The 25,009-nt window shown below is 46.9% G+C and overlaps 1 protein-coding gene across 1 annotated transcript in view; it reads right to left on the reverse strand.

Moving 5' to 3' along the window:
* Positions 1-25,009, reverse strand: part of LOC112104196 (cilia- and flagella-associated protein 47) — a 698,279-nt gene that overhangs the window by 591,254 nt on the left and 82,016 nt on the right. Inside the window, exons 22-24 of the mRNA XM_029910741.1 lie at positions 23,302-23,470; positions 12,606-12,700; positions 9,305-9,464 (exon numbers count right to left, since the gene is read on the reverse strand). Coding sequence (XP_029766601.1) covers positions 9,305-9,464; positions 12,606-12,700; positions 23,302-23,470 — 424 coding nt within the window. The remainder of the gene's footprint in view (positions 1-9,304; positions 9,465-12,605; positions 12,701-23,301; positions 23,471-25,009) is intronic.

A 25,009-nucleotide genomic window follows, 5' to 3' on the forward strand; every position in this document is an offset into this window, starting at 1 on the left:
TGCTCCATATACATACCCTGAGAACTTCAGTCTATCATCCGCAGACTGATGGGTTGGTAGAAAGGTTTAACCGAACCCTCAAGGCTATGATAAGGAAGGTGGTAAGTCGGGACGGGAAGGACTGGGACACCCTACTACCTTACCTTATGTTCGCTATCCAGGAGGTACCTCAGGCCTCAACTGGATGCTCCCCCTTTGAGCTGTTATATGGGCACAACCCCCGAGGCATCCTGGACATAGCCAAGGAAATTTGGGAGGAGGAACCCAGTGAGGGAAAGAACATAATAGAGCATGTGCTACAGATGAGGGACCGGATAGCCCGGGTCACTCCCATAGTGCGGGAGCACCTAGAAAAGGCCCAAGAGGCCCAGCAAACCTACTACAATCGTCAAGCCAAGGTTCGTCAGTTTCAGCCCGGTGACAGAGTAATGGTACTGGTACCCACGGCCGAAAGTAAGCTGTTGGCCCAGTGGCAAGGGCCCTACGAAACAGTTGAACCCGTAGGGGAAGTAAATTACAAGGTGCGACAACCGGGACGTCAAAAACTAGAACAGATATCATGTCAACCTTCTGAAACCTTGGCATACCCGAGAGGCATGCACAGTGGTTCGGGAAGACCTACACCCAGGGAACAAAAACCCTGGACAGGTGAGGGTGTCTCCCGATCTAACGACAGCCCAGAAGAAAGAGGTAACTGAGATGATCACCCAATATCAAGATGTATTCTTGACAAAGCCAGATTGCACAACTGGGACATATCATCACATCGTCACGAACCCTGGGGCCAGAGTAACAATGAGGCCCTATCGGGTGCCAGCAGCCAAAAGGGAGGAAATAAAAGCGGAAGTCAGGAAAATGCTGGAGATGGGGATCATTGAAGAATCTCACAGTCAGTGGTCCAGCCCAATAGTGTTGGTGCCCAAACCTGATGGCACCACGAGGTTCTGCAATGACTTCCGGCGACTAAATGAGATATCCCAGTTTGATGCCTACCCTATACCCCGCATAGACGAATTAGTAGACCGTCTGGGGAATGCCCGGTACTTAACGACCCTAGACTTGACAAAGGGGTACTGGCAGATTCCCCTAGCTGAAGATGCAAAGGAGAAGACGGAGTTCTCTACACCAGAGGGTCTTTTCCAGTAACAGTCCTTAATGAAACATGGCGCTGGAAACCAGCAGGAGAGAAAGAAATGTATGTCCACCCACCCCTCTGTAGTCCACCCATCATTCAAAGGTCACATCTTGGGACAAACTGCCTTATATTTGTAAATATAATTAAAAATATTCTTTTCAATTTATTTGAGCTTATCTTAGCAAGAATAATACTGCCTTGATCATTCCTAAAATCAAACCTTGCTGATCTAATCACATGCCCGTTCAACAGTCATTGAAATTCTCTCTGTTAACCTATTTTCCCCCCTCAGTCTAGAAATACACCACTACGGGATAAGGCCATAAAAATAACATTTTTCTCAGAATGAAAAACAAATGAAAACGTCTATGTTTTGTATTGTAGTCTTGGGCTGATTATTTTATCATCATCATTCATTAGTGTAGACATAGATAATCTCTCAATGTATGTGTATTAAAACTGCCTCTTCAGGAAGTAAAGTTACAGCCCTCTATTTTGTGATTTTTCTGTTATTTGAATGACAACAGAGAACAGGGCACATAACGAAAAGTAGGTGGCTCAGAAAGGAGAAAATCTGTAAAATAAATACAGACTCGCAATTGCTAAACCACATACAGAATGTTTGAAAGCGCTAAAAGACAATACCCACACCACCTTTTTATTTCCATCCTCCCCCATTTCCATTGCCCCTTCTTCTCAGTGTGCACTCCAAAACATTGGGTCTTAGCATATTTCTCGTCAGGTTTCTTTAAAAAGATGAGTCAAAGAAAAGGAGATTAGTCTCTCCAACATTCAGCAGGTAAAATTACCTTCTATGTCTGCTGCTTCTACCTAGTCACGCCCTCTAAGAAGATAAAAATAATCTACCCCGCACTGGTATAGATATACATCAGGGGAAAAAAATACTTTGAACACATGAAGCAACTCCAGCCCCAAAGGAGCAGCTATTTACTCAAAGTGACAATCGAATGTAAGAGAAAGTTACTTACTGTAACTGGAGGTTCTTTCAAATGTGTTGTCCCCATCTGGATCCCAAACGTGGGTGCGGAGGTGCGCCGTGCGCCAGAGCCGGAACTGTTGATAGCAGTGTCCATTGACCCACATGTGTGTCATGTGTCAGCCACATGGCGCATCTGAGGCTTTAAGAGGCTGTATGGGTCAACGCTGCTCCAGTTCCTTCTTACTCAGCAGCAGAGGAGCCCAGAGCAGAGGGGGAGGAGGGCAGGATAGGGACCACACATCTCGAAGAGCCTCCAGTTACAATAAGTAACTTTCTCTTCTTCAAGGGCTGATCCCTATGTGGATTCCAAACGTGGGAGAGTAGTGAGCAGTATTCAGGAAGGAGGCAGACGCGAGGGGTCTTGGAAAGACCAATTGTGTTGGACAGCATGATCGATGGCGGCATCTGTCATCATGGAGGGAGCAATGGCATAATGAATGGAGAAGGTATGGACAGAAGACCAGGTCGCCACCTGGCATATGTCCTGCCAAGGTACATCCAGTAGGAAGGAAGATGTGATGGCATGAGCCTGTGTAGAGTGGGCTGTGATCCTGAGTGGAAGTGTGGTGCCCAATAGTTTGTAGCAATTTTCAATGCAGTGGGAGATCCACTTGGAGTAGCATTGTAAAGAGGGTGGAGCCACGCCAACGCTCAGCAATGACGACAAAAAGTCGCAGGGATGTGCAGAAGGCATGGGTTTGGTGGAAGTAAGAGACCAGCACCCGGCGGACGTCGAGGGAGTGGAAGGCACACTCCAGGGATGAGGCATGACGTTTGGGGTAGAAGACCAGGAGGTATATATTTTGGTTGAGGTGAAAGGAGGAAGCCACCTTGGGGAGAATTTGGGGCGGAGACACAGGGAAACCTCGTCCTTATGAAAGACAGTGAATTGGGGGGGGGGGGTTTGCCATCGCCTTCAGTTCGCTGACACAACATGCCGAGGTGGTGGTCTCCAGGAAGATAACCTTCATAGAGAGGTGGGTGAAGCTTGAAAGGAGGTTTGGTGAGGGCAGAGAGGACACTAGGTTGAGGTTCCAAGGCGGGATGGGCTGTCGCACAGGAGGAAAAACATTGAGGAAATTTGGAGGTCTTTGGATGCGTGAAGACAGAGGAGCCATCCCCAGGAGGAAGGAAGGCACTGAGAGCAGCTAGGTGTACTTGGATGGAGGAGTGCGCTAGGCCTGATTGGCGGAGATGGAGGAGGTAGTTTAGGAGAGTAGGAATGTTATGTCGACTCACTCAGGCCGTGAAGCAATGCCATTTGGCAGAGTAACACATGAGTGGAACGTCCTCTGCTATTAGTGAGGATGTTGCAGACGGGTATAGAGCAGGCCTGGTCTACACAGGATCCCCAACCAAATATCAAGCTGTGAAGTGAAGGAGGTGTGTGTTGGGGTGTTGCAGGTGGCTGCGGTCCTGCATCAGACGATTCAGAATGTTGGGGAGGGGAATGGGCGAGCAGAGAGGCGAAAGATCAGTGTAACAGTATTGGCGAGTCCAGGAGGGGGCTATAAGGATCACTGTTCCCGGTCCTTGTGTATTTTGTGTAGGACCTCGGGGAGGAGGGAAATTGGCAGAAGGCGTAGAGTAGACATGCAATCCAGGGAACGAGAAGGACACTGCCCTGAGAGCATCACACAGAGGTCATGGTGATGCGTGCCCCATTAGTAGAAGAGAGATTGGTGAGTGGGGTCGTGGAGCTTCCACTTGTGGTTGGCATGGAAAGAACGGCTGAGTTTGTCAGAGTGTTGCTGGTGCCTGGGAGGTGTACTGCGTGTAGGGTGATTTGGTGTCGGAGGCACCAGTTCCATCAGGTGGACGGCTTCCGTGCACAGAGAGGGGGACCTGGCGCTGTCCTGTTTGTTTATATAGACGACTGCCGTCATGTTGTCTGATAGTATCTGTACATGGCAGGAGTGGAGAAAGTCCAGAAAGGCTTGGCAGGCCAGATGAACTGCTTGGAGCTCAAGGATATTGATATGCATCCATGCTTCTCTCGTGGACCAGAGACCCTGAATTGTGCGGCTGTCAAGGAGGGTGCCCCAGCCCACTAAGGATGCGTCTGTGGTGAGGGTGGCAGTGGGTGAAGTGAGCATGCCCACTAGGACTGTGGATGGGTTGCACCAGGAGAGGGAGGACCAGCAGCTTGGTGAGTGGTTCTAACTGTGGATCGTAAACTGTGCGGAGCCAATGTTGGAGGCAGCGCATATGGAGACAGGCGTGTGGTGTAACAGCAGTGCAGGCCGCGATGTTTCCTAAAAGGGAGCGGCATTAGCGGGCACGCGTGCTTGGACCATGTCAGAGCATGGTACTAAGGGAAACAAGAATGGTAAAGGGGTCCCTGGGGAGAAAGGCTCTGGCTGCCACCGAGTTCAAATGTGCTCCTATAAAGGTAAGTGTGTGGGTAGGGAAGAGGCTGGATTTTTCTTTGTTGATGCAGACTCCTAATTTGTGAAGGCGGATATGCAGGGTGCATATGCTGGTCAGGAGGCGGAGTGAGAGGGTGCCACCAGAAGCTAGTCATCCATGTAAGGAAATAGGGTGTGGCCCAGTCCGCGCATGTGGGCTGCCACGACCGCAAAGACCTTCATAAATATGATCCCAAAGGGGAGGACACGGAATTGGTAATGGGTATCTTTCATATCGAGAGCCGCGAACCAGGCTCCATGGGAAAGGGAGGGGATAATAAGAGGGAGCGTGACCATCTGGAAGCAAAAATTGCAGATGAATTTGTTTAAGTAGGAGAGGTTCAGGATGGGGCACAGACTACCCCCTTTCTTTGGAATGAGGACATAGGGGGAATAGAAGCCACGACCACAGTGGCAGTGCGGCACAAGTTCTATGGCACCTTTGTGGAGAAGGGCAGTGGCTTTGCTGAGAAAATAGTTTTGGGAAGGGTCTGAGGGGCGGCCCCTGGGTAGGTGGCATGGGGGAAAGGAAAAGAATTTGATCAGGTATCCTTGACAGATGATGTCCAGTATCTAGCGGGCAAAGGTGATCAAGCTCCAATTGTGGGTGAAGAGTGCAAGGCAGCCCCCGAATATGACATGTGGTACAACCGGAAGGATTGTGATAGTTTGCAGTTCTAGATGTGAGAGTCAAAACGATTGTTTGAACGGTCGGTGGGAAGTTGAGGCTGCCAAGGTGGCTGAAGAAGTGTGTCGGGGCAGTTGGGAGCGAGAGCAATGGCAAGGGGCTTCAAAGGGTCACTGGGGGGTATGGTTGATAGGTGGTGCAAGGACAAGGGTGGAAGGGTGGATGCTGTTGTGGGAGGATGGGGGCTGGGGTATAGATGCCCAGGGAGCGCAGGGTGGCATGAGAGTCCTTAAGGAAATGAAGGGACTTGTCCATCTTATCGCTAAACAGTTTATTGTTGTCAAAGGGGAGGTCTTCCAGCATCATCTGGACCTCCTTAGGAAGACCGCTGGATTGGAGCCATGAGTCGCAATGAAGGACAACCCTGGATGCTAAGGAGCAAGAGGCAGCGTCTGCAGATTCTACTGCAGCCTGTAGCGTGAATTTTTCTACCAGTTTGCCCTTATTCAGCATGCACTGGATGTCCTGCTATCAGTCGGAAGAAAGAATCCTGGAATTCTGCAAACTTAGAATAGAAGAGGAAGTCGTATTTGGCCAGAATAGCCTGGTAGCTGGCAATACGGAATTGTAATCCCGCCAATGAATAAACTTTTCTACCCAGCAAGTCCAGTTTCTTTGCATTGCAGATTTGAAGTGCTGCTGGCAGGCACATTCAGTAGCAGCATTGATTACTTGAGAATTTGGCAGCAGGTGGGTGAAGAGAAAATCTGTGCCTTTGGGGGAACAAAATAGTGGCATTCTGCTCATTTTGGTGTAGGGGCACAAGAGGCTGGTGTGTGCCACACTGTCTGGGCCAGTTTCAATATGGCAGAGTAGATGGGCAAAGCTGTGCAGGTGGGTCCCTGGGGTTGAAAAATGTCCAGGAATTGATCTTGGGGGTCCTGAACATCCTCCACTGGGACGCTGAGGGCAGTAGCCATGTGAAAAAATAGGGACTGATACTGCAAGCGGTCATCCAGTGGGGAGAGGGAAGACGGGATAAGGGCATTGTCCGGTGATGATGAAGCGGCGGTAGGGATGGGCGGTTCCAGCAGGGCAGTCGGGACCGTCTGTGCCGATGGGGCTGGAGTGTCCAGGGGCTCATGCTGGCGGGTGGCCGTTTGGGTCGGAGATGTGCAGTGTGGGCAATGGGTAACATAAGCTCCGCCATCAGTGTGAAAGGTGATGAGCAGCCTGGACTGTGTGTGACCAGGTAAACTGAACCCAAGAATCCCAGTAGAGTTGATGGAGCCGGGAGCGAAGTAAAGGGTCCCCGTGCCTGCATAGACGGGGCCAGTAGAAAACGGTGGCATTTAGAGGATGCTCTGTTTGCACTTTGTTTGAACCTGGTGCTGAAGTTGAAGTCAGACCGTCAGCTGTAGTGTGCGACTTCTCGCCCGAACGGTCCCGGTTCAGGGAGGAAATGCTGCGCTTTGAGGCGGTCCCCGTCAGGGATCCACCCTTATTCCCATGCTTCTTGTGCACACGGTGAGGTTTCATCAGTGCCAGTGGTGCCACATAGGAGGGGCCTGGTGAGGTGCTCACTGTCTGAGACAGACATCGCTCCGGTGGTTCCATCAGAGCCAGGTCTTGCTGTGCACATGGGTGCACTGCCTCCACCATTAAGAAATTTCAGAGCCAAAGCTCGCAAGCTGCTCAGGTCCGCTATAGAAAGGAGCGGCAAACGGAGCAGCGGAAAACTATGTTGGCTTCACCCAGACAATACAGGCAGATGGTGTGCTCATCATTTACTGAGAAGGAGTGAGGGCATGAGGCACAGTTTTTAAAACCAGCTTGATGGGACATAATCCCCGGGGAGGGTAAAGAAGCTCCCAAAGGCGGAAGTCCAAACAAACAACCTAACTAACTACAGACAAAGAATGGACAAACTAACTAACTAAAAACAAGGAGAACTATATACAGTGAATAAGAGCTATATACGGTGACTAAGAGCACAGAGGAACAGGGTTACAACTGTGGCCATGCGGCGGGAAGAGGGAACTGGAGCAGCATCTACCTGCAGAGCCTCATAAAGCCTCGGACGCACCACGTGGCCAATGCATGCACATGTCAACAGACACTACTAGCAACAGTTGTGGCTCTGGTGCATGGCGCGCATGCCCACCCACATTTGGAATCCACACAGGGACCAGCACTCGAAGAACAATTTATATTTTTGTAAGTAGATTGTGGTCTTACATGAGAACAGATGTACATATGTGCATAGAGTAGAACGTAACATCTTCTCAATGTAATATATAGAATCAGCCTGCAGCCCTTAGCCTTTTTGGTAATAAGATGTAACTAGACTTCAATGCTTTCCCTTGTTTACTTCAGATTACAAGTTCAGTTCCGTATTTTTTTTCAGCAGTGTCTTCCCCCTCCATGGTTCTTAGTTTCCCTAGGTCCCTCCATGTGCCCATTTAAGGCGTCTGACTCCCAGACATCACCTCCCTTGGGTAGAAACCCACATCTCACTCTCTCCTGATGGGTGTTTTAAGGCTGCACAATTTCTTGTCTTATATTACGATATCCCCAGCAAGCCAATCTCCCTAGAGGCCAGAGCCTGTGCTTTGCTTTCTCTGAGAGGGCTAAGAACAGTGTGTTGCCAGCACATACAAGTAACCACACAGCTCTTCCTAATCAAGCACCTTTATTCTTAAGGTAAAAGCATTACAGAGTAAACATAAAAACAATAAACGTTCCTATACACAGGCTATAAACTTACCAGAGGTCACCCACCAGACTCCTGAGGCCCTGGAGGCCAAAGTCTTCCCAACCCTTCTGCAAGGGTTGGGGCCCCTTTTGGACAGAAGGCCCTGTCCATTTGCTGGATCAGCAAAAAGGCCCTGAATCAGTTTAAATGCAGCCTTTTTATATCAAAAAGCCCTTTTCTTGTCTGTTGGTCTTTGGAAAATCCAGATTTAACCAATATAGGCAAGCCTTTCCGGGGGTAAAACCTCTCGGGAGATGTTGACAACATAGGGTAAGGCATTTTAATCACCCCCCACCACCACCACCACTGTTTGTGATTCCTGGAGGAGCCATGATAACCCTCCCCCCACTGAAGCTGCATACAGTCCTTGGCCCCCAATGATACATAAACTTAATACAGTATGGTCCCCAAAGGTATTACATGTGATTGCAATTTCTGTCACAGTAATTACTTCCTGTTCTAGGGTTTCCAAGTGACTATAATCTTCAGAGTCTCCTCCTGAATTTTTATAGGGATATGTTTTACCTTTTATATACAAAATCTACTTGACTAAACCAATTAGAACTGTTCAAAAATATATGAAATGTCCCAACCTTAAAGTCTTCTAAAAAGATAAATTGCATTTTATTTCTATATTCTGGCTATTCAGAAAAAAAAACAAAAACCACACACACACACACACACACACACACACACACACACACACACACACAAATTCTCCTTAGTCCACAGAGTTTTAATTTTTTACTTCACTTAAAATAACCTCTCATTAAAGGTGCAGGACTGACAACACAGAAGAGTGTAGGAATTATTTTATCCACAGAACAAGCTTCTTTCACACTCACCTAATGAGCCTCATTAAGACACTGTCCTAGAGTGAGATGAATGCCTGAAACCAGTGTCCCTCAAATTCACAGAGGAACCCATTAATTTGAATCTATTCTCATCCCCCTAAGCTTTCCCCAAGAAAAGGTCTCAGGTATCCTATGCTATACAGACAGAAGAAATGTTTCAAGCAATCTCCCTTTCCTGAGCTGTCCAGACTGCAGCACTCTTAGTTCTCTGAGCTTCAACAGGGGTTTTTTCCATTGGCATAATCCCGGAACCTGTTGCACTAGATAGGAAATGCTACTTTTATCTTTAAACTATCTTCCTGGCTTCAACCTATGTAACTTAGGAGTTCAAGAAAGGGGCTGTTTATAGTTTTTTTCAGTTTTTACCAAAGTTGGCTATCTGAGCAAATTAGCTCTTCAAACATATTTCAGCAAAGAAAATGTGCTGATTCACAGTGAAAGTAGACTTAAATACACCTCTGGAAATGGAGTCTTGAACAAGCAAATATTTATATAAAAGTTGACAAATTCAGAAAAATACTTACATGGGCAGAAGCCTACGGTGATACTAGTTTTTTGTCCTGGATCAAGAACTCCAGCACACAGACTAAATTTAAAAATGCCATCTTCTATGGCTTTTCCTGCACCATCAAGATCTAATTGCCATGTTACCGGTTGCCTTGAGGTGTTCTTCAGGTCAAACTTCTGTAAACAGTTGTAGGTAAACAAGGATGTAAGATGACAGAATGCAATAAGCATTATGTTATTTTTCACATCACTAAATATTAAGCTTTTCCTGTTGAAAACAAGTTACTATTGTATGTTGTACTTTTTATCTACAAAGAAGAAACAATTGACACAAAGTTCAACAGAGCACTCTAGAGAGCAATAGAGTATGCAGTTTATATCTGTAAGGTAAGAAAATAAGCATGTCTCATGGTTCACAGATAGCACACTTACCAGCACTCACCATTCACAAAGAACAATGTTTCCTACCTAGGAAGGAAAACCATTTTCTCAAATCTTAAATATGACACGGATTTCTTCAATGTAATAAGAATAACCTGGAGTAATAGCAAGTTGGCTATCAATCATGGGCTAGTGTGTGATAAGTAGATTAACTGCATTTATGATAGTGGTGGTAAGGCAAATGCAGATGGGAGAACTACTGGTACCGGTGAAAAGTTGCAGGAACTGGATAAACTATCAAAGAGACCTGACATTACAGTACTAGAAGATCTACATATATAGATTCTTCTGTTGAAAAACTTGTTGAGATTGCAAAAGTTTAGAGCTAGTTTTAAAAACCTACTTTTTTTTTTTTGCTGAATAGCAAGAATAAGAACCTTTGCCCTAGTAAAGTGGTTCGTCCATCTGCTATATTGTCCCCAGGTGCAGGGTTGTGACTTCACCCCTCAAAAGTTTCTCATGAGAACATATGGAAAGAGCCGGGGTATAAGGAATGCCATTGAACTGAAAACTGTAGCTCTTTTGGATAAATTTCAGCACACACCAGGTCCTTAGCCAAAATCTTATTGGCAGAAACTGGGATAAGTTATCTCCAGAAGGAGAAGGATGCAAAAAGGGAATAGTGTTGAAACATACTGGCATCTGGCTGCCCACTGAGGTCCCAACATCATTGCATCAGAGTATAAAGTAGCCTCTGTGATAAAGGAACAGAAGATAAGCCCTCTCCCTTAACCGACTCTCTTTGAAATGAAAGGCACTTTGAAACTACCTTTGCTTACCCTAAGATTGGATATCTAATTTAGTCACCTGAGTGCTGCTGATACTATTTCTCACCCCTAAAGGACAGCATGTTCATCCTAAAGACAGACTAAAACCCTGAAAAGACTGTGCCAAAAAACTAGTCTCTGAGTCTGCTCAAGTGATCATTGGTTTTAACACTGGAAAGGCTGCGTGCCTTCAAAAAGGCAATTCCAGCACTTTTATCTGAAGTCCTGAGCCAGTAATATCTCTGAATGGTCACAGCAGACTGGAGAGAATGAGACAAAACTTGAGATGCATTATAGGTAGCTCATAATGCAGGTCTGACTAAGTCTTGACCCTCATGAATATTAGTCCTCTTAGCCTGCCTGTCAGAGTACATCTACACTGCAGCTGGGAGCATGCTTCCAGCTCGGGTAGACAGACGCATGCTTCCTCCGCCTGAGCCATCCGAGTATAAACCTGATCAGACCCCCTGGGTATGATTTGGGTGGCTAGCCCACGAACTGCCCAATCTACCTCCAGCTATGCTGCTATTTAGTGTGCTAGCTCGAGCAGAGCTAGTGCTCAACTGTCTATACAAGCTGGGAAGCACACTGCCAGCTGCAGGGTAAACGTGACCTTGCAGGCAAGCTATAAGAACTAACGTTCATGAGGGTCAAGACTTAGCCAGCCAGACATGCATTATAAGATGCCTAAGCCTACTCCATAGATTAAAACTATCCCACACTATTATCTCCTGGAAGGCCATGCTGTCACCAGTAGGAGAGAGAGGTGATCAAGGAGACAGCTGGTGAAAAGGACAGAGTTCCTCTAACTTCTTCATTCAAGAAATATCACCCTTCACATAGAGAAGTTCAGGGGATCTGCTAGAAGACAATGACTTCCCACATATCTTAAATAGATCATTAAAGAGAATGTAGCTCATCTCTTTCATGATTCCAGAAGGACCCTTTCAAGAAGCTTCTTGAGGAAACTTTAACTTGGGCTATATAGTATATATCCTCCAATACCTATGCAGATTAAAGTGACTATATGGGCTCTGATCTAGCATTCTTGTTTCCCCCTACCCACCCACCATGGCTGGGAAAATTTAAAAGGTGAAAAATTGATCTTGAACAAGTAGAAAAGATGCTCTCTCCTCCTATACATTTTAAGCACCTGGTGTGATGGTCATGTCAGACATTTTATTATGGCATGAAGGACAACTTTTAAACTATGAATGTTTCTCTGGATCCAAAAATAAAGGATCCTAACAATACTATTACAAAAAACTAACAAATTGCTACATAAAAACAAGACCTAAAATAACTATGGATTTAACTAAAAATGTCAAGGAAAATAGTAACTATGCAATGAAGGATGAGGGAAATAATTCCAACGCCACTGTCACCAGCAGAAAGAGAGGAACTGAAGAAAATAAAGGGGGAAAGGTTAACCTTTCTATACCACTGTTGGTACTTTGGATCTGTAGCTTCAGAGATTCCAAGGTCAGAAGGGGCCATTGTGATCATCTAGTCTGATCTCCTGTGTATCACAAGCTACAGAACTTATAATCAAATAATCAGTGTGAGCATGCTACCCAAATGCTAAGCTGTGCTAGCATGCTCCTACGATCATGAAGCACAACATATGATTGCCACATGGGGGATCTGCAAAGGCTTTTTCAAGAAGAAAAACTCATACTTATAAAATTAAGAGTATGTCATGAATTATTAACTGTCTGCATAAAATATGCTGCAAAAAATCTTCAAGTACGAGCTCAGACATGATCACACTACACATCATCACTGGACATCTTTGGAAGTCAACTACTGCTCATGCATTGTGGTAGCCAGTTTCCCATGGTGTGCACCATTTACTTCATGAATCAGAGGGTAAAATCAAGTCTAAGCCAGAAACTGAGCAAAAGTCATAATTTTTAGAGACCAATATGAAACTCACAGTAGTTTAGAACAATGATAAAAACACTTTGGAATCCATAAGCACACACACTAGAAAAAAATTATGTAGTTATTAAGAACACACAATGTAATTTAAACAAGTACCTCTTTTACAGTCCCAGTAAAGTAAAAGATTAGGCTGAGAATAGTCATAAAAACATGTGTGTTTATTTACCTGAGTGCTCAGACTTTCATCAGCAATCTCTAAATGTATGCTTCTTGACTGAAATACCAGCTCTGAAGTGGAGAACTCAAGTGGAGGCTGCAGTACTGTAGGAGAAAATCAAAAAATTTATAGAGCATCTTGACAAATATTTCTGAAACTTTTCTTTAAAACTTAATTTCCACTTTACACATTCTTAAGACCTGAAGAAGAGTTGACCTGTGTAGGTCAAAAGTTTGTCTCTTTTACCAACAGAAGTTGGTCCAATAAAAGATATTACCTCACCCACCTTGTCTCTCTCCAATATCCTGGGACAGACACAGCTATAAATAAATTCTTAAGCTGACAGATTCTCCCTTTCTTTTAAAACCTGTCCTCCCTTTCAGTGTCTACAAATTGCAAGCACAATTAATATAATGTAAATGTCTACTTGATTATGACTCTCCCCCCATACAGGGATACAAATTTCTGTGACATTAATTGTGCACCCATCAACACATCAGTTGACAAAAGGGAAGCCAAGTCTGATTTTTAGCCTGACCTAAAAATATGTCTTTCCTTTATAACACTGATGCTATAAAAAGAGAGAATACTCTCTTCCTATTTCAGATTAACACAAAAAGGAGTCAGACTAGGTCCTGTGTGGACAAGGAGAAGTACTTTAGAAGTCCAATCAATGACTAAAAAATAAACTTTGTAAATAGTGAACTGGGGTTTCTTTGAGCCTCATCTATTTTTGTCACCACTAAATATTAATTTTCTGTAATGATGGATAATTCAAGTAGTATTAGCTTCATTTTTTCTAAATGGCTACTAAAAGTTTGATACATCTATTATTAGCTTCTTTATTTTTTTTAGTAGTTCTTCAATTTATTTAAATTTGTGATACTTTATATGTATTCTTTGGTGAATAGCAAAATCTACATAGATTTATCACAATGGCATTACTTTTCATTTAAATACAGTAATTTCTCTTCTCCAGTGCCACAGTAAAGAAAGCGAAAGATGTATGATTTATGACAAAGCATTCACTGCAGTCCATGGGTGGGGGAGCTGGGTGCATGAGGGACAGTCCCTGGCTGGGGGAATGGATGCATGTGTGGCTCAGTGCATAGGGGACAGTCCCCATCTCTGCAGGCAGGCTCCACAGCCATGCTCTCTGGGTGCTCAGCCCAGCAGCAACCCCAGCAGCAGTGTGGAAGTGAGGGTGGCAATACACAATGCCAGGCCACCCTTGAAATAAATTAATTAATTTAACAGTCAACAGTGCCAATTTAAAATGCTCCATGGTAGACATTTGCTGGTGTTGAAATGAAAGGTACTATATTGATTTGAATCATATTGCTATCATATAACAAATACAAAACCTTTTTTTCTTTAAGATGTATGGGTAGTATATATATTGTGTTGATGAAGCCCACATAACACAGAGCTGCATATGTGGTCCACAATGGTAAACAGGTTGAGAACTACTGGTCCAGAGGGTGGTTAGTACGTAACATGGTGTGACAAGGTAAAATAGCTGCCCTGAAAGGGTTAAGGGATCACTGCCTATCCCTGCTGGATCCACAAGGATCACAGAGAAAGGTATTGTGCAATATTTCCAAACCCAAGCATTGAAAAGTCAACACTTAAACCTCAAAAATCAGATTTTTTTTTTTTAAAGACATAATAAATACTGGGTTCTTTTTATTTGTCTTCTGGTTTCTGTGCCTTTAGGGTGTACTCACTTCGCTTTTCTCCACAACTATGAGAGCTAGAAACTTGCTAAAAGGAACCCCAAAAAACAGAAATCACTGAGTGTGTCCTCTCTTTCCTCAAGGCTAGTTAAGGCAGGAAAAAGCCTCTGGGGATTATGACTGCTATTTTTCAGTTGAGTCATTTTATTTTGTGTTGGTTATGTCCTTTGATATAAACAATTAACTGTACCCTGAAGAAGGGGCCTTAAAATGCTTGGCTGTGCACTTTGCTTTCCTTCCCTGGCTGATGAAACAGCTCACCAGCCTATGCATGATTTCTGGTAACAAAAACATCCACATGACACGGAAACTGTGCTTGCTACGCTCAAGTTCAGAAAACTGCATGACTGCAGATTAGGGTTGCCACCTTTCTAATCACACAAAACCGAACACCTTTGCCCTGCCCCCTGCCCTGCCTGTTCCCTGAGGCCCCACCCCCACTCACTCCATCCCCCCTTCCTCAGTCTCTTGCTTTCCCCCACCCTCACTCACTTTCACTGGGCTGGGGTAGGAGGTTGGGGTGCACGAGGGGGTGAGGGCTCTGGCTGGGGATGCGGGCTTTGGGGTGGGGCCGGGGATGAGGGATTGGGGTGCGGGTTCCAGAAGGGAGTCTGGATGCGGGAAGGGTTTGGGGGTGAGGGCTCCAGGAGGGAGTCTGGATGCAGGAAGGAGTTGGGGTGAGGGCTCCAGGAGGGGGCTCAGGGCTGCAACAGGGGGTTAGGGTGCAGGAGAGGGTGCGGGCTCTGGGAGGGAGTTTGGGTGCGGGAGGTGACCTGGGGCCAGGGGTGAGAGAGGGAGTTCAGGATACGGGCTCCAGCCGGTCGGCGCTTACCCAGTCAGTTTCCAGTCGGCGGCGCAGCGGGGCTAAGGCAGGCTTCCTGCCTGCCCTGGCTCTGCATGGCTCCCAAAAGTGGCCAGCATGTCCGGCCCCACTCCTAGGTGCAGGGGTGGCCAGGTGGCACCACACCCACAGGCACCGCTCCCACAGCTCCCATTGGCCACAGTTCCCAGCCAATGGGAGCTACAGAGCAAGCACTCCGAGTCGGGGCAGCACGTGGAGCTTCCCCGATTGCCCCTGCATCTAGGGGCCGCAGGGACCTGTTGACAGCTTCCAGGAGCCGCGCAGAACCAGGGCAGACAGGGAGCCTGCCTTAGCCCCTCTGCGCCGTCGACTGGACTTTTAATGGCCTGGTCAGCGGTGCTGACAGGAGCCCCCAGGGTCCCTTGTCGACCGGGCGTTCTGGTCGAAAACCGGATGCCTAGCAACCCAACTGCTGATAGAACGGTTCTGCTTTCAGTGTAAGCAGTTCTGAGAACACACACATCCACAGTAGGATGCCATCAGCTTCTGACATATCTGCCAACAGTAGTAATTCTGCTGCCAGGACTGTCTCAGGTTCTCAAACCCTGTCCTGGGTACTTTTAATCCCAGGCAATGGCCCAGGTAAGAAAACACAGATTTTTTTTTCTATAAAGATTACATACGTGTAGAAAATACACAGCCTCCCACCAACAGAAATGCATGACTAGTGACTAAGCATGGGAGACAGCATTTGTAGAATCAAGACCTTAGATCTCAAAAAGCATGTGTGTTATCACATTCTGTTTTTCAATGTGATATCTGAAAATAGCTAATCAATAACAAGTGTCGTTTCTTAGATGGTGTGATGGAGTAAAGCTATTAAGTCCTTCTCTCATAGCACAAAAACATGTTTTTCTATTTGCCTACAGTAAAAGAGCATGGCTTAGTAATATACTGAGTGCTCAGAACATTTATTTAGTATTTGTCCCCCAGAAAGGATTTCTGTAAGGATATAATTAAATAGCCACAGAATAGAAGAAACTATAACCTAATTTATCAGCTACTTTTAGAGAAGGTTCCTTTGGCTTTTAAAATATTTGGATTGTGGCAACCTACAATTCTTTCACACTATTTTTAATGGTATTTATTATGCAATGGGATACCAATTTAAGATATATTTTGTACGTATCCATTGCCATTTTTTAATCAGTCTAGTTGGAGTGTTTGTCTATATCTAGTAATATTGAATAGAGTAGCAGTTTACTGAGTGTGATAGTGATTATATTTTACAGTTAAATATACGTTATCTGTATTTGTAGGTGTGTAGGAGAAAAGAAGTCTTCAAAGAGTTAAGATTTTAATTTCAACCAAGTAATTTTATATTTGGAAGTGTTTTTTTAAATTGAGTGTATTGATTACTGAAATGCATAATATACGAGGTACCTAAGGTATCTTTTACTCATTAGAATATTATAAATGCTCATTGACAGTGGATCTTAACTTTGAAGTCACAATATAAATAAATAAATAAATACCCCTTTGTTCCAAGGGTTATATTCTACACTTCACTTCTTTTGCATATGAAAAGGGCGCATATACATCCATAAGGTTTTATAAGAAAGATTGTCATTCATTATCAAGATTTAATACTGTGTATAATTTCATTGCTCCACAGAAAAACAAAAAAGCAGAAGTAAAAGATAAATATTTCCTTTAATTTTGGGCCTTACATAAAATCACTTCTGCACTATCAATTTGTCACTTTGTTACATTGTATTTATTATTTAAAGAGACATGTTTTTTAATAATGTCACATTCATGCCTGTACTGGGATGTAGTTTCAATTTTGTTCAAAAGAACATATGTGGACATATTCAACAGAAATTGTCTTTATCCATAAGGACTGCACTACTGCAAAGAAGAACCCTTGAGGGCAAATATTATGTCAAAGGTAGGTCTTAGGTTTGGGCCCTGTAGTGTTAGAAAACTCCAACATTCTTTCTTTTCCCAGAAATCTACCCTGTTCCCGGTATTCTTACATATTGGAGTTGAGGACTCAGCCTTCTCTGCTACTCAAAATATTACAGCAGTATGTGGACACCGTTAAAGGTGAGAAGGCTAATATGATGATAAATGCATTAAAGCCTCATTCTCTGATAGCCCATGCATAAATTGAACACTGCGGACGAGCCATACCAGAGCTCTCAAGTAGTACGTATATGCAGACCAGCACGAAGGAGAGGGTCAGTAAAGGAAAAGACAGTTACCTGTTCCGTAACTGGCGTTCTTCAAGATGTGTTGCTCCTGTCTATTCCACAGTAGGTGTGCGTGCTCGCCACGTGCACCGGTGCCGGAAGTTTTTCCCTTAGCAGTACCCGTATTGGGGGAGCACAGCTGCGACCCCTGGAGTGGTGCCTCTATATCACGCTAAAAGGAGAGCTGCGTGTTCCCCCCACCCTCAGTTTCTTCTTGTCAGACAACTCCGACAGAGGGAAGGAGGGTGGGATGTGGAATAGACAGGAGCAACACATCTCAAAGAACGCCAGTTACGGAACAGGTAACTGTCCTTTCTTCTTTGAGTGATTGCTCCTGTGTATTCCACAGTAGGTGACTCCAAGCTATATCTGATGGAGGTGGGTAGGAGTTTAGAGGTTCTCAGGACGGAGTACCGCCCTACCAAACCCGGCGTCATCCTGTGCTTGGGAGACGATTGCATAGTGTGAGGGAAAAGTGTGGACAGAGGACCACATGGCAGCCCTACATATGTCCTGGATAGGGATGTGGGCTACATAAGCAGCTGATGAGGCCTGTGCTCTCTTGGAATGGACCTTTACAATAGGTGGCAGGGAAACCCCTGCCAAGTCATAACACGTGCGTATGCACGAGGTGATCCAGCGGGAAAGGTGCTGGGTGGAGACCGGTTGCCCTCTCATACTCTCGGCCGACGCAACGAACAGCTGCGAGGACTTCCTGAATGGCCTAGTACGGTCCAGGTAAAAGGCCATCGCCCTACGCACATCTAGCGAGTGTAGGTGGCGTTTCTCATTGGAGGAATGGAGCTTAGGACAGAGTACCGGTAGGAAAACGTCCTGTTCCATATGGAAGGCGGAGACCACCTTGGGGAGAAAGGCCGGGTGCGGGCGAAGCTGTACCTTATCCTTATGGAAGACCGTATATGGGGGTTCCGAGGTCAAGGTCCTAAGCTCCGAGACCCGACGGGCTGAGGTGATAGCCACCAAGAAAGCCACCTTCCAGGAGAGGTGGGACCAAGAACAGATGGCTCCCCACCCCAGGTCCGAGGCGTCCAACACCAGATCTAGTGAGGGAGGGGTCTCTTGGAATGGGATTCCTTGCAACATGTTGGCCGGGAGGGACCACCATGCAGGCCGGCCACTATGCTGCGGGGGGGGGGGGGGGGGGGGCGGGGGGTAACGTGACAACCTTGTCCAGGCCATCCCTGGCTTCGGGATATTGGGAGGCCAACCAGAGTTGGAGGGGCCTCATCCTGAGCCTGTCATGTCGCACCATGGAGGTGCATGCTGCCATGTGGCCTAAGATTTGAAGGCACACCCTTGCCCTCATCACGGGGAAGGCCGTGACTGAGGCTATGAGACTTTTGAGCGTCTCGAACCTGTCCCAGGGGAGAGAGGCCGTGGCCACCACCAAGTCTAACAGTGCTCCGAAGAAGTGTATGCGCTGAACCGGGACTAACGTGGACTTGTCCTCGTTTACCACTAGGCCTAGACTCTCGCATGTGGCCAGTAAGAATTTTAGCTGGGCCTGCACCTGAGACCGAGACTTGTCCTTGAGCAGCCAGTCGTCCAGGTAGGGGAAGATTTGCAGCCCGTTCCTCCTGAGGTGGGCTGCCACTACCGCCATGCATTTCGTAAAAACCCTGGCGGCTGTGGAAAGGCCAAAGGGAAGGACCGTGAACTGGTAGTGGTCCCGCCCTACCAGGAAGCGCCTGTGACCCTCGAAAATATGGATGTGAAAATACACATCCTGGAGGTCCAGGGCTGCGAACCAATCCCCCGGGTCTAGGGATGGAATAATAGAGGCCAGGGACACCATACGGAACTTGTAACGGACCATAAACTGGTTGAGGTTCCGCAGGTCGAGGATGGGCCTGAGCCCGCCCTTTGCCTTCGGGATCAGGAAATACCGGGAGTAAAAACCCCTGCCCTGGAATTCCCGAGGTACCTTCTCCACCGCGCCCAGGATGAGGAGGCGCGTCACCTCCTGGTCTAGAAGGAGGGCGTGCTCCGGATCCCCAGAAACCTCTGGCGGCTGGGGGGAGGCAAAGCAAACTGCAACCCGTTGGTCTGACGTTATACGGGACCACTGCACTCGGAAGGCAGATAAACAGTTGCAGAACACAAACTTTATTAACTGGGGGGCTTCCCTGGCAACAGGCCCGGTGGCCCCCCGCAAAGAGTCAAAAGCGCCTCTTCCCCTGGGCGGGCCCAGGTCGAGGGGCCGAGCGGGATTGATGCTGGGACCTGCGTCTCTGCTCCCTTGGTCTTTTAGGCGAGGGCTCATATCTGCCTCTAGCCGGAGGAACCAAGGTCTGTGGCCTGGGTTTGTCCTTAGTTGGTGGGACATATAGGCCCAGGGTTTGCAGGGTGGTGCGGGAGTCCTTCATCCCGTGTAGACGGGTGTCCGTCTGGTCCACAAACAGGGCCTACCCATCAAAAGGCAAGTCCTGCACGAGGGACTGGGACTCCGCGGACAGCCCTGACAGCGAGAGCCAGGACGCCCTGTGCATGGCAACAGCGGAGGCCACTGAACGGGCTGCTGTATCCGCCGCGTCTGAAGCCGCTTGGAGGGTTGCTTTCGCCGCCGCCACCCCTTCATCGACCAAAGCTCTGAACTCCTTCTTATCCTTTTCCTGAAGAAGAGGTTCGAATTTTGGCAGAGACCCCCACAAGTTAAAATCATATCTGCTCAGGAGGGCTTGGTGATTTGCCTCCCTGAGCTGAAAGCTCGCCAATGAATAAACCTTTCTGCCGAAGGTATCCAATCTCCTGGCGTCTTTATCCTTGGGAGTGGGCGCGGGTTGGCCATTCCTCTCTCGGTGGTTTACCGACTCCACCACCAGAGAGTTCGGGGCTGGGTGAGAGTACAAATATTCGTGCCCCCTTGCGGGCACAAAGTATTTTCTCTCCGCCTTTTTAGAAATAGGCGCCAATGACGCTGGGGTTTGCCAAAGCAAAGTCGAGATATTGGCCACCCCTTGGTGGAGAGAGAGGGCCACCCGGCCCGGTGCTGTGGAGGACAAGACGTTGAACAAGGTATCCGACGACTCCTCCATCTCCTCAGCCTGGAGCTGGAGGTTCGAGGCAACCCGCCTAAGGAGCTCCTGGTGAACTTTAAAGTCCTACTGCGAGGCGGGTGTTGGCACCGTAATAGAGTCTTCCGGTGCTGGTGACGGGACCGGATCTGCCTCCAAGGCAACAGGCGGTGCCGGTGGTTCGACCCCCAAGTCTGAGCCTGGATACGGTGCCGCTGCTTTGGTGCCAGTTGACTTCTCCCAGTGCCGAGGCGGGGACGTCGAATGCACCTGCGATGCACCGGCCGCCGAACGAGGTCTCGCTGGTGCCAGCAGTTAGGGCCAAGGTGCCAATTGACACCACTGCCCCTGCCAGGGTGCCCCTTGCCAGTGCCCCGCTTGGGGACCTAGCGGAGCCGCTTAATCCTGCGGGACGGCATGGTTCGGAGATGGGCGGCTGGGTGCCGAAGCCGAAGTCGCTGAAGAGCGTACGGTGCCATACGAGCGACGGGACCGTTTGCGGCCATGTCGGTGCCTGCTTCGAGACTTAGATCTCGATGAGGAAGACTTGTACCCGTCAGAGGTACTGCTTCCAGAGTCCCCATGGCAACCATGGCTACGATGCCTCGGTGCCAGTGACGGCCGACGGGTGCTTCGCGAACGATGTCTGTTTGAGCGAACACTTGAATGTGAGCGTCGGTTCCGATGGCGTCGAGACCTATAGCTCTGGTAGGAAGAGGAGCGTCAACGCCTCTTGTCTCGGTGCCTGCGACCCCTGCGGGTAGTGGAGGATGCTCGGGACTCCCTCTCAGGTGAGTCGGTCAACGGGGTGGGCGTCCGACGCGGGCTACGAGATGGCCCCGCAGAACAGGTAGGCACCTCATCCTCGGAGCGGGGGCTATGCCGAACCGGGGAGGGTTGATGATCTCCCAGCAGTGGCTTCCCTCTGGAGCGAGGGCCCATCTCAGGCGGCACGCTCGGCACTGGAAGGGCAAGGAAGTCACACGCTACCTGCGCTGCCTCCGGCGTCGACGGTATCCGCACTGCAGGCGAGGCACATGCGGACGGGACCGGACTACTCCGCTCAGCACACGTCGGAGGTCTGGGTCCCCAGGGGGATCGTGGGCTGCCCAACTGGGGTGTGGCCTCACCCCTGTCCTTTTCTCGGCACCGCTGAGTCTTCCCCTTGCTTCTTAGCGGAGGAGCGGTGCTGACTAGTTGATGGGGTGTCGCTGCGCACCGACGACGTGCCCGGCGCCAGATCAGATCGGCGTGCTGGTGCTAATGCCGACTCCATTATTAAGGCCCCGAGACTGATAGCTCGTTCGCATTTCGTTCGTGGCTTGAACGACCTGCAGTTTTTACACCGCTCACTTACGTGAGTCTCGCCCAGACAGCGAAGACACTGAGTGTGAGGATCGCTGCTGGGCATAGAACTGCGACAGGAGTCGCACGACTTGAAGCCTGGGGCACAGGGCATGCCCCGAGCCAGGCAACTAACTAGAATTCAGACTACTGAGAAGAGTTGTACTACTAAGAGGTGCCAGTTTGCTGCTAGCAGCAACATACCTGGGAATCTGGGCACTCACCTGCCTTTTAAGGGCCAGAAGAGAAAAAATTCCTTATTCTTCCTTAGAGAAGTATATGAACAGAAAACCCAGAAGTTCTCTCCAGGCTGGATTACAATCACTGCTTCAGAGCCATGTTTTAATTTTACTAATTTTTACAGAGCCCCAGAGAAAAGATACGGAGTGAAAGATGTGCTATTTCTCCACACTGCCTGCCAACTACTCCAAGTGTGGTGGGGCTAGTACCAACTTTGGTACTATCAGTCAGTAAGAAGAAAACAAATTGGGTTGTGGGTTAACTAACTAACTAACTAACTAACTAACTAACTAACTAACTAAAGGAAGGAAGACTTCTAACTGGCAGAAGTATAATTTTCCCCCAGTGCTCAGATACTGAATATACCAACAATAAACAAAGCAACAAGGTGCCATTTAATATAGACAAGGGCAAACTACTACACTTATGGAGGGGGAAGAGAAATTCACAACTACAAGATGGACACGAACTGGCAAAGTGGTATTATTGCTGAAAAGGACCTGGGAGTTACAGTGGATCACAAATTGAATATGAGTCAACAATCTGATGCAGTTGCAAAAAAGGCTAATATCATTCTGGGGTGTATTAACAGGAGTGTTGTATGTAAGACCCTGGAGGTAATTGTCCTGCTCTACTCAGCACTGGTGAGGCCTCAGCTGGAGTACTGTGTCCAGTTCTGGGTGCCACACTTCCGGAAAGATATAGACAAATTGGAGAGAATACAGAGGAGAGCAATAAAAATGATAAAAATCCTGATAACAGTCTTCAGCTATGTTAAGCGCTCTTATGAAGAGGACTGTAATATCAGGAAAAACTTTGTAACTATAAGGATAGTTAAGCACTAGAATAAGCTTCCAAGGGTGGTTGTGGAATCCCCATCATTGGAGGTTCTTAAGAACAGGCTGGACAGACACCTGTCAGGGATGGTCTAGGTTTACTTGGTCCTGCGTCGGCATGTGGGACTGTACTTGACCTCTCAAGGTCCCTTCCAGCCCTATATTTCTATGATTCTCAGATACTTAATTTTTAGAAATGATAGCATTATAATTCCAGTTTCAAAGACATCCAAAAATACACATTTAAAATGGAGTGAATAGATGCAAAGATACATTTTCTAATTATTTGATATTATAATAAAAGCTAAATTAGACTAGTAAGTTCTACCCTCAGTTCTTTAGCATCTAATTTTTCCTTTGCTAAAGCTAGCAATAAACCCCTGAAAGGGCAATACAGAGCACACCACATACGCGCGTGCGCACATGCACACACACTTAATATTCCTAGTTTACGTACCAGTTGCTTGAACTGTACATAATGGAGCAGTAATAGACAGAATTTGAGGACGAGGAACAATTATGTGCTTTCCTGACCCAGAAGGTGTCGTAGCTGTAGTGCTTTGCTGAGAAGATGGAACCTCACTGAAATTAATGTTCACTGGAAGACTGAAGTCATATGCTGCCACCTAAAGGACAAAAATATAGTTGTGGTCATTTTCTCAAGGAGGGAAACAGCAAGTTTATGTAGTACTATAGTATTGATATCACTATTTTAGCAGAATTATTAAAACAATTTTTGAGGAAATTAACTTGATTGCCTGATCATGGACCAGAGAAGTTAATGGGAGCTTCGTCTATCGCCACATGGTGTCAGCCATCTTAAGTACCTAAAAGCCAAACCTTTTTTCCCCCCAAAGGAAGAATATAATGGGACAAAAATTATCGGAACTGTATATGGCTTAGCTCAGCTCTGCATGAGGCTTTTGGCACATCCTTATTTAAAAAGGTGCTTTGTTCCTTTTAAAATATGATTGCAGACAAAAACTGAGTTGGATTTCAGGCTACAATGAATAGCATAGAGCAAGGGGGGTTGTGGGGAATTGAGTTTAAGAAAACCCTCCTCAACTGCCCAAGAGAAAAGGCAGGCTTTAGCAATCAAGTGGAGAGCCTTGGTGACTGTAAAGCCCTATGAGAAGTTGGAATAGGATGAAATCCATGTAGCAGAACCTTTTTCCTTGTCTGATCATTCTAGCAAGCCTTTGCCACAAAGCACTAACATTGTTGCTTTTAACCAGAGTAAAACAAAGAGTCCTATGGCACCTTAAAGACTAACAGATGTATTGGAGCATAAGCTTTTTGCATAAGAACGGCCGTACCAGGTCAGACCAAAGGTCCATCTAGCCCAGTATCCTGTCTACCGACAGTGGCCAATGCCAGGTGCCCCAGAGGGAGTGGACCAACAGGCAATGATCAAGTGATCTCTCTCCTGCCATCCATCTCCATCCTCTGACAAACAGAGGCTAGGGACACCATTCCTTACCCGTCCTGGCTAATAGCCATTAATGGACTTAACCACCATGAATTTATCCAGTTCTCTTTTAAACGCTATTATAGTCCTAGCCTTCACAACCTCAGGTAAGGAGTTCCACAAGTTGACTGTGTGCTGCGTGAAGAAGAACTTCCTTGTATTTGTTTTAAACCTGCTGCCTATTAATTTCATTTGGTGACCCCTAGTTCTTGTATTATGGGAATAAGTAAATAACTTTTCCTTATCCACTTTCTCCCCATCACTCATGATTTTATATACCTCTATCATATCACCCCTTAGTTTCCTCTTTTCCAAGCTGAAGAGTCCTAGCCTCTTTAATCTCTCCTCATATGGGACCCGTTCCAAACCCCTAATCATTTTAGTTGCCCTTTTCTGAACCTGTTCTAGTGCCCGTATAACTTTTTTTAGATGAGGAGACCACATCTGTACGCAGTATTCGAGATGTGGGCGTACCATCCATTTATATAAGGGCAATAATATATTCTCAGTCTTATTCTCTATCCCCTTTTTAATGATCCCTAACATCCTGTTTGCTTTTTTGACCGCCTCTGCACACTGCACGGACATTTTCAGAGAACTATCCACGATGACTCCAAGATCTTTTTCCTGACTTCTTGTAGCTAAATTAGCCCCCATCATATTGTATGTATAGTTGGGGTTATTTTTTCCAATGTGC

Source organism: Terrapene carolina, unplaced genomic scaffold, assembly GCF_002925995.2.
Source record: "Terrapene carolina triunguis isolate 2854851 unplaced genomic scaffold, T_m_triunguis-2.0 Scaffold22, whole genome shotgun sequence".
Classification (NCBI taxonomy): Eukaryota; Metazoa; Chordata; order Testudines; family Emydidae; genus Terrapene; species Terrapene triunguis.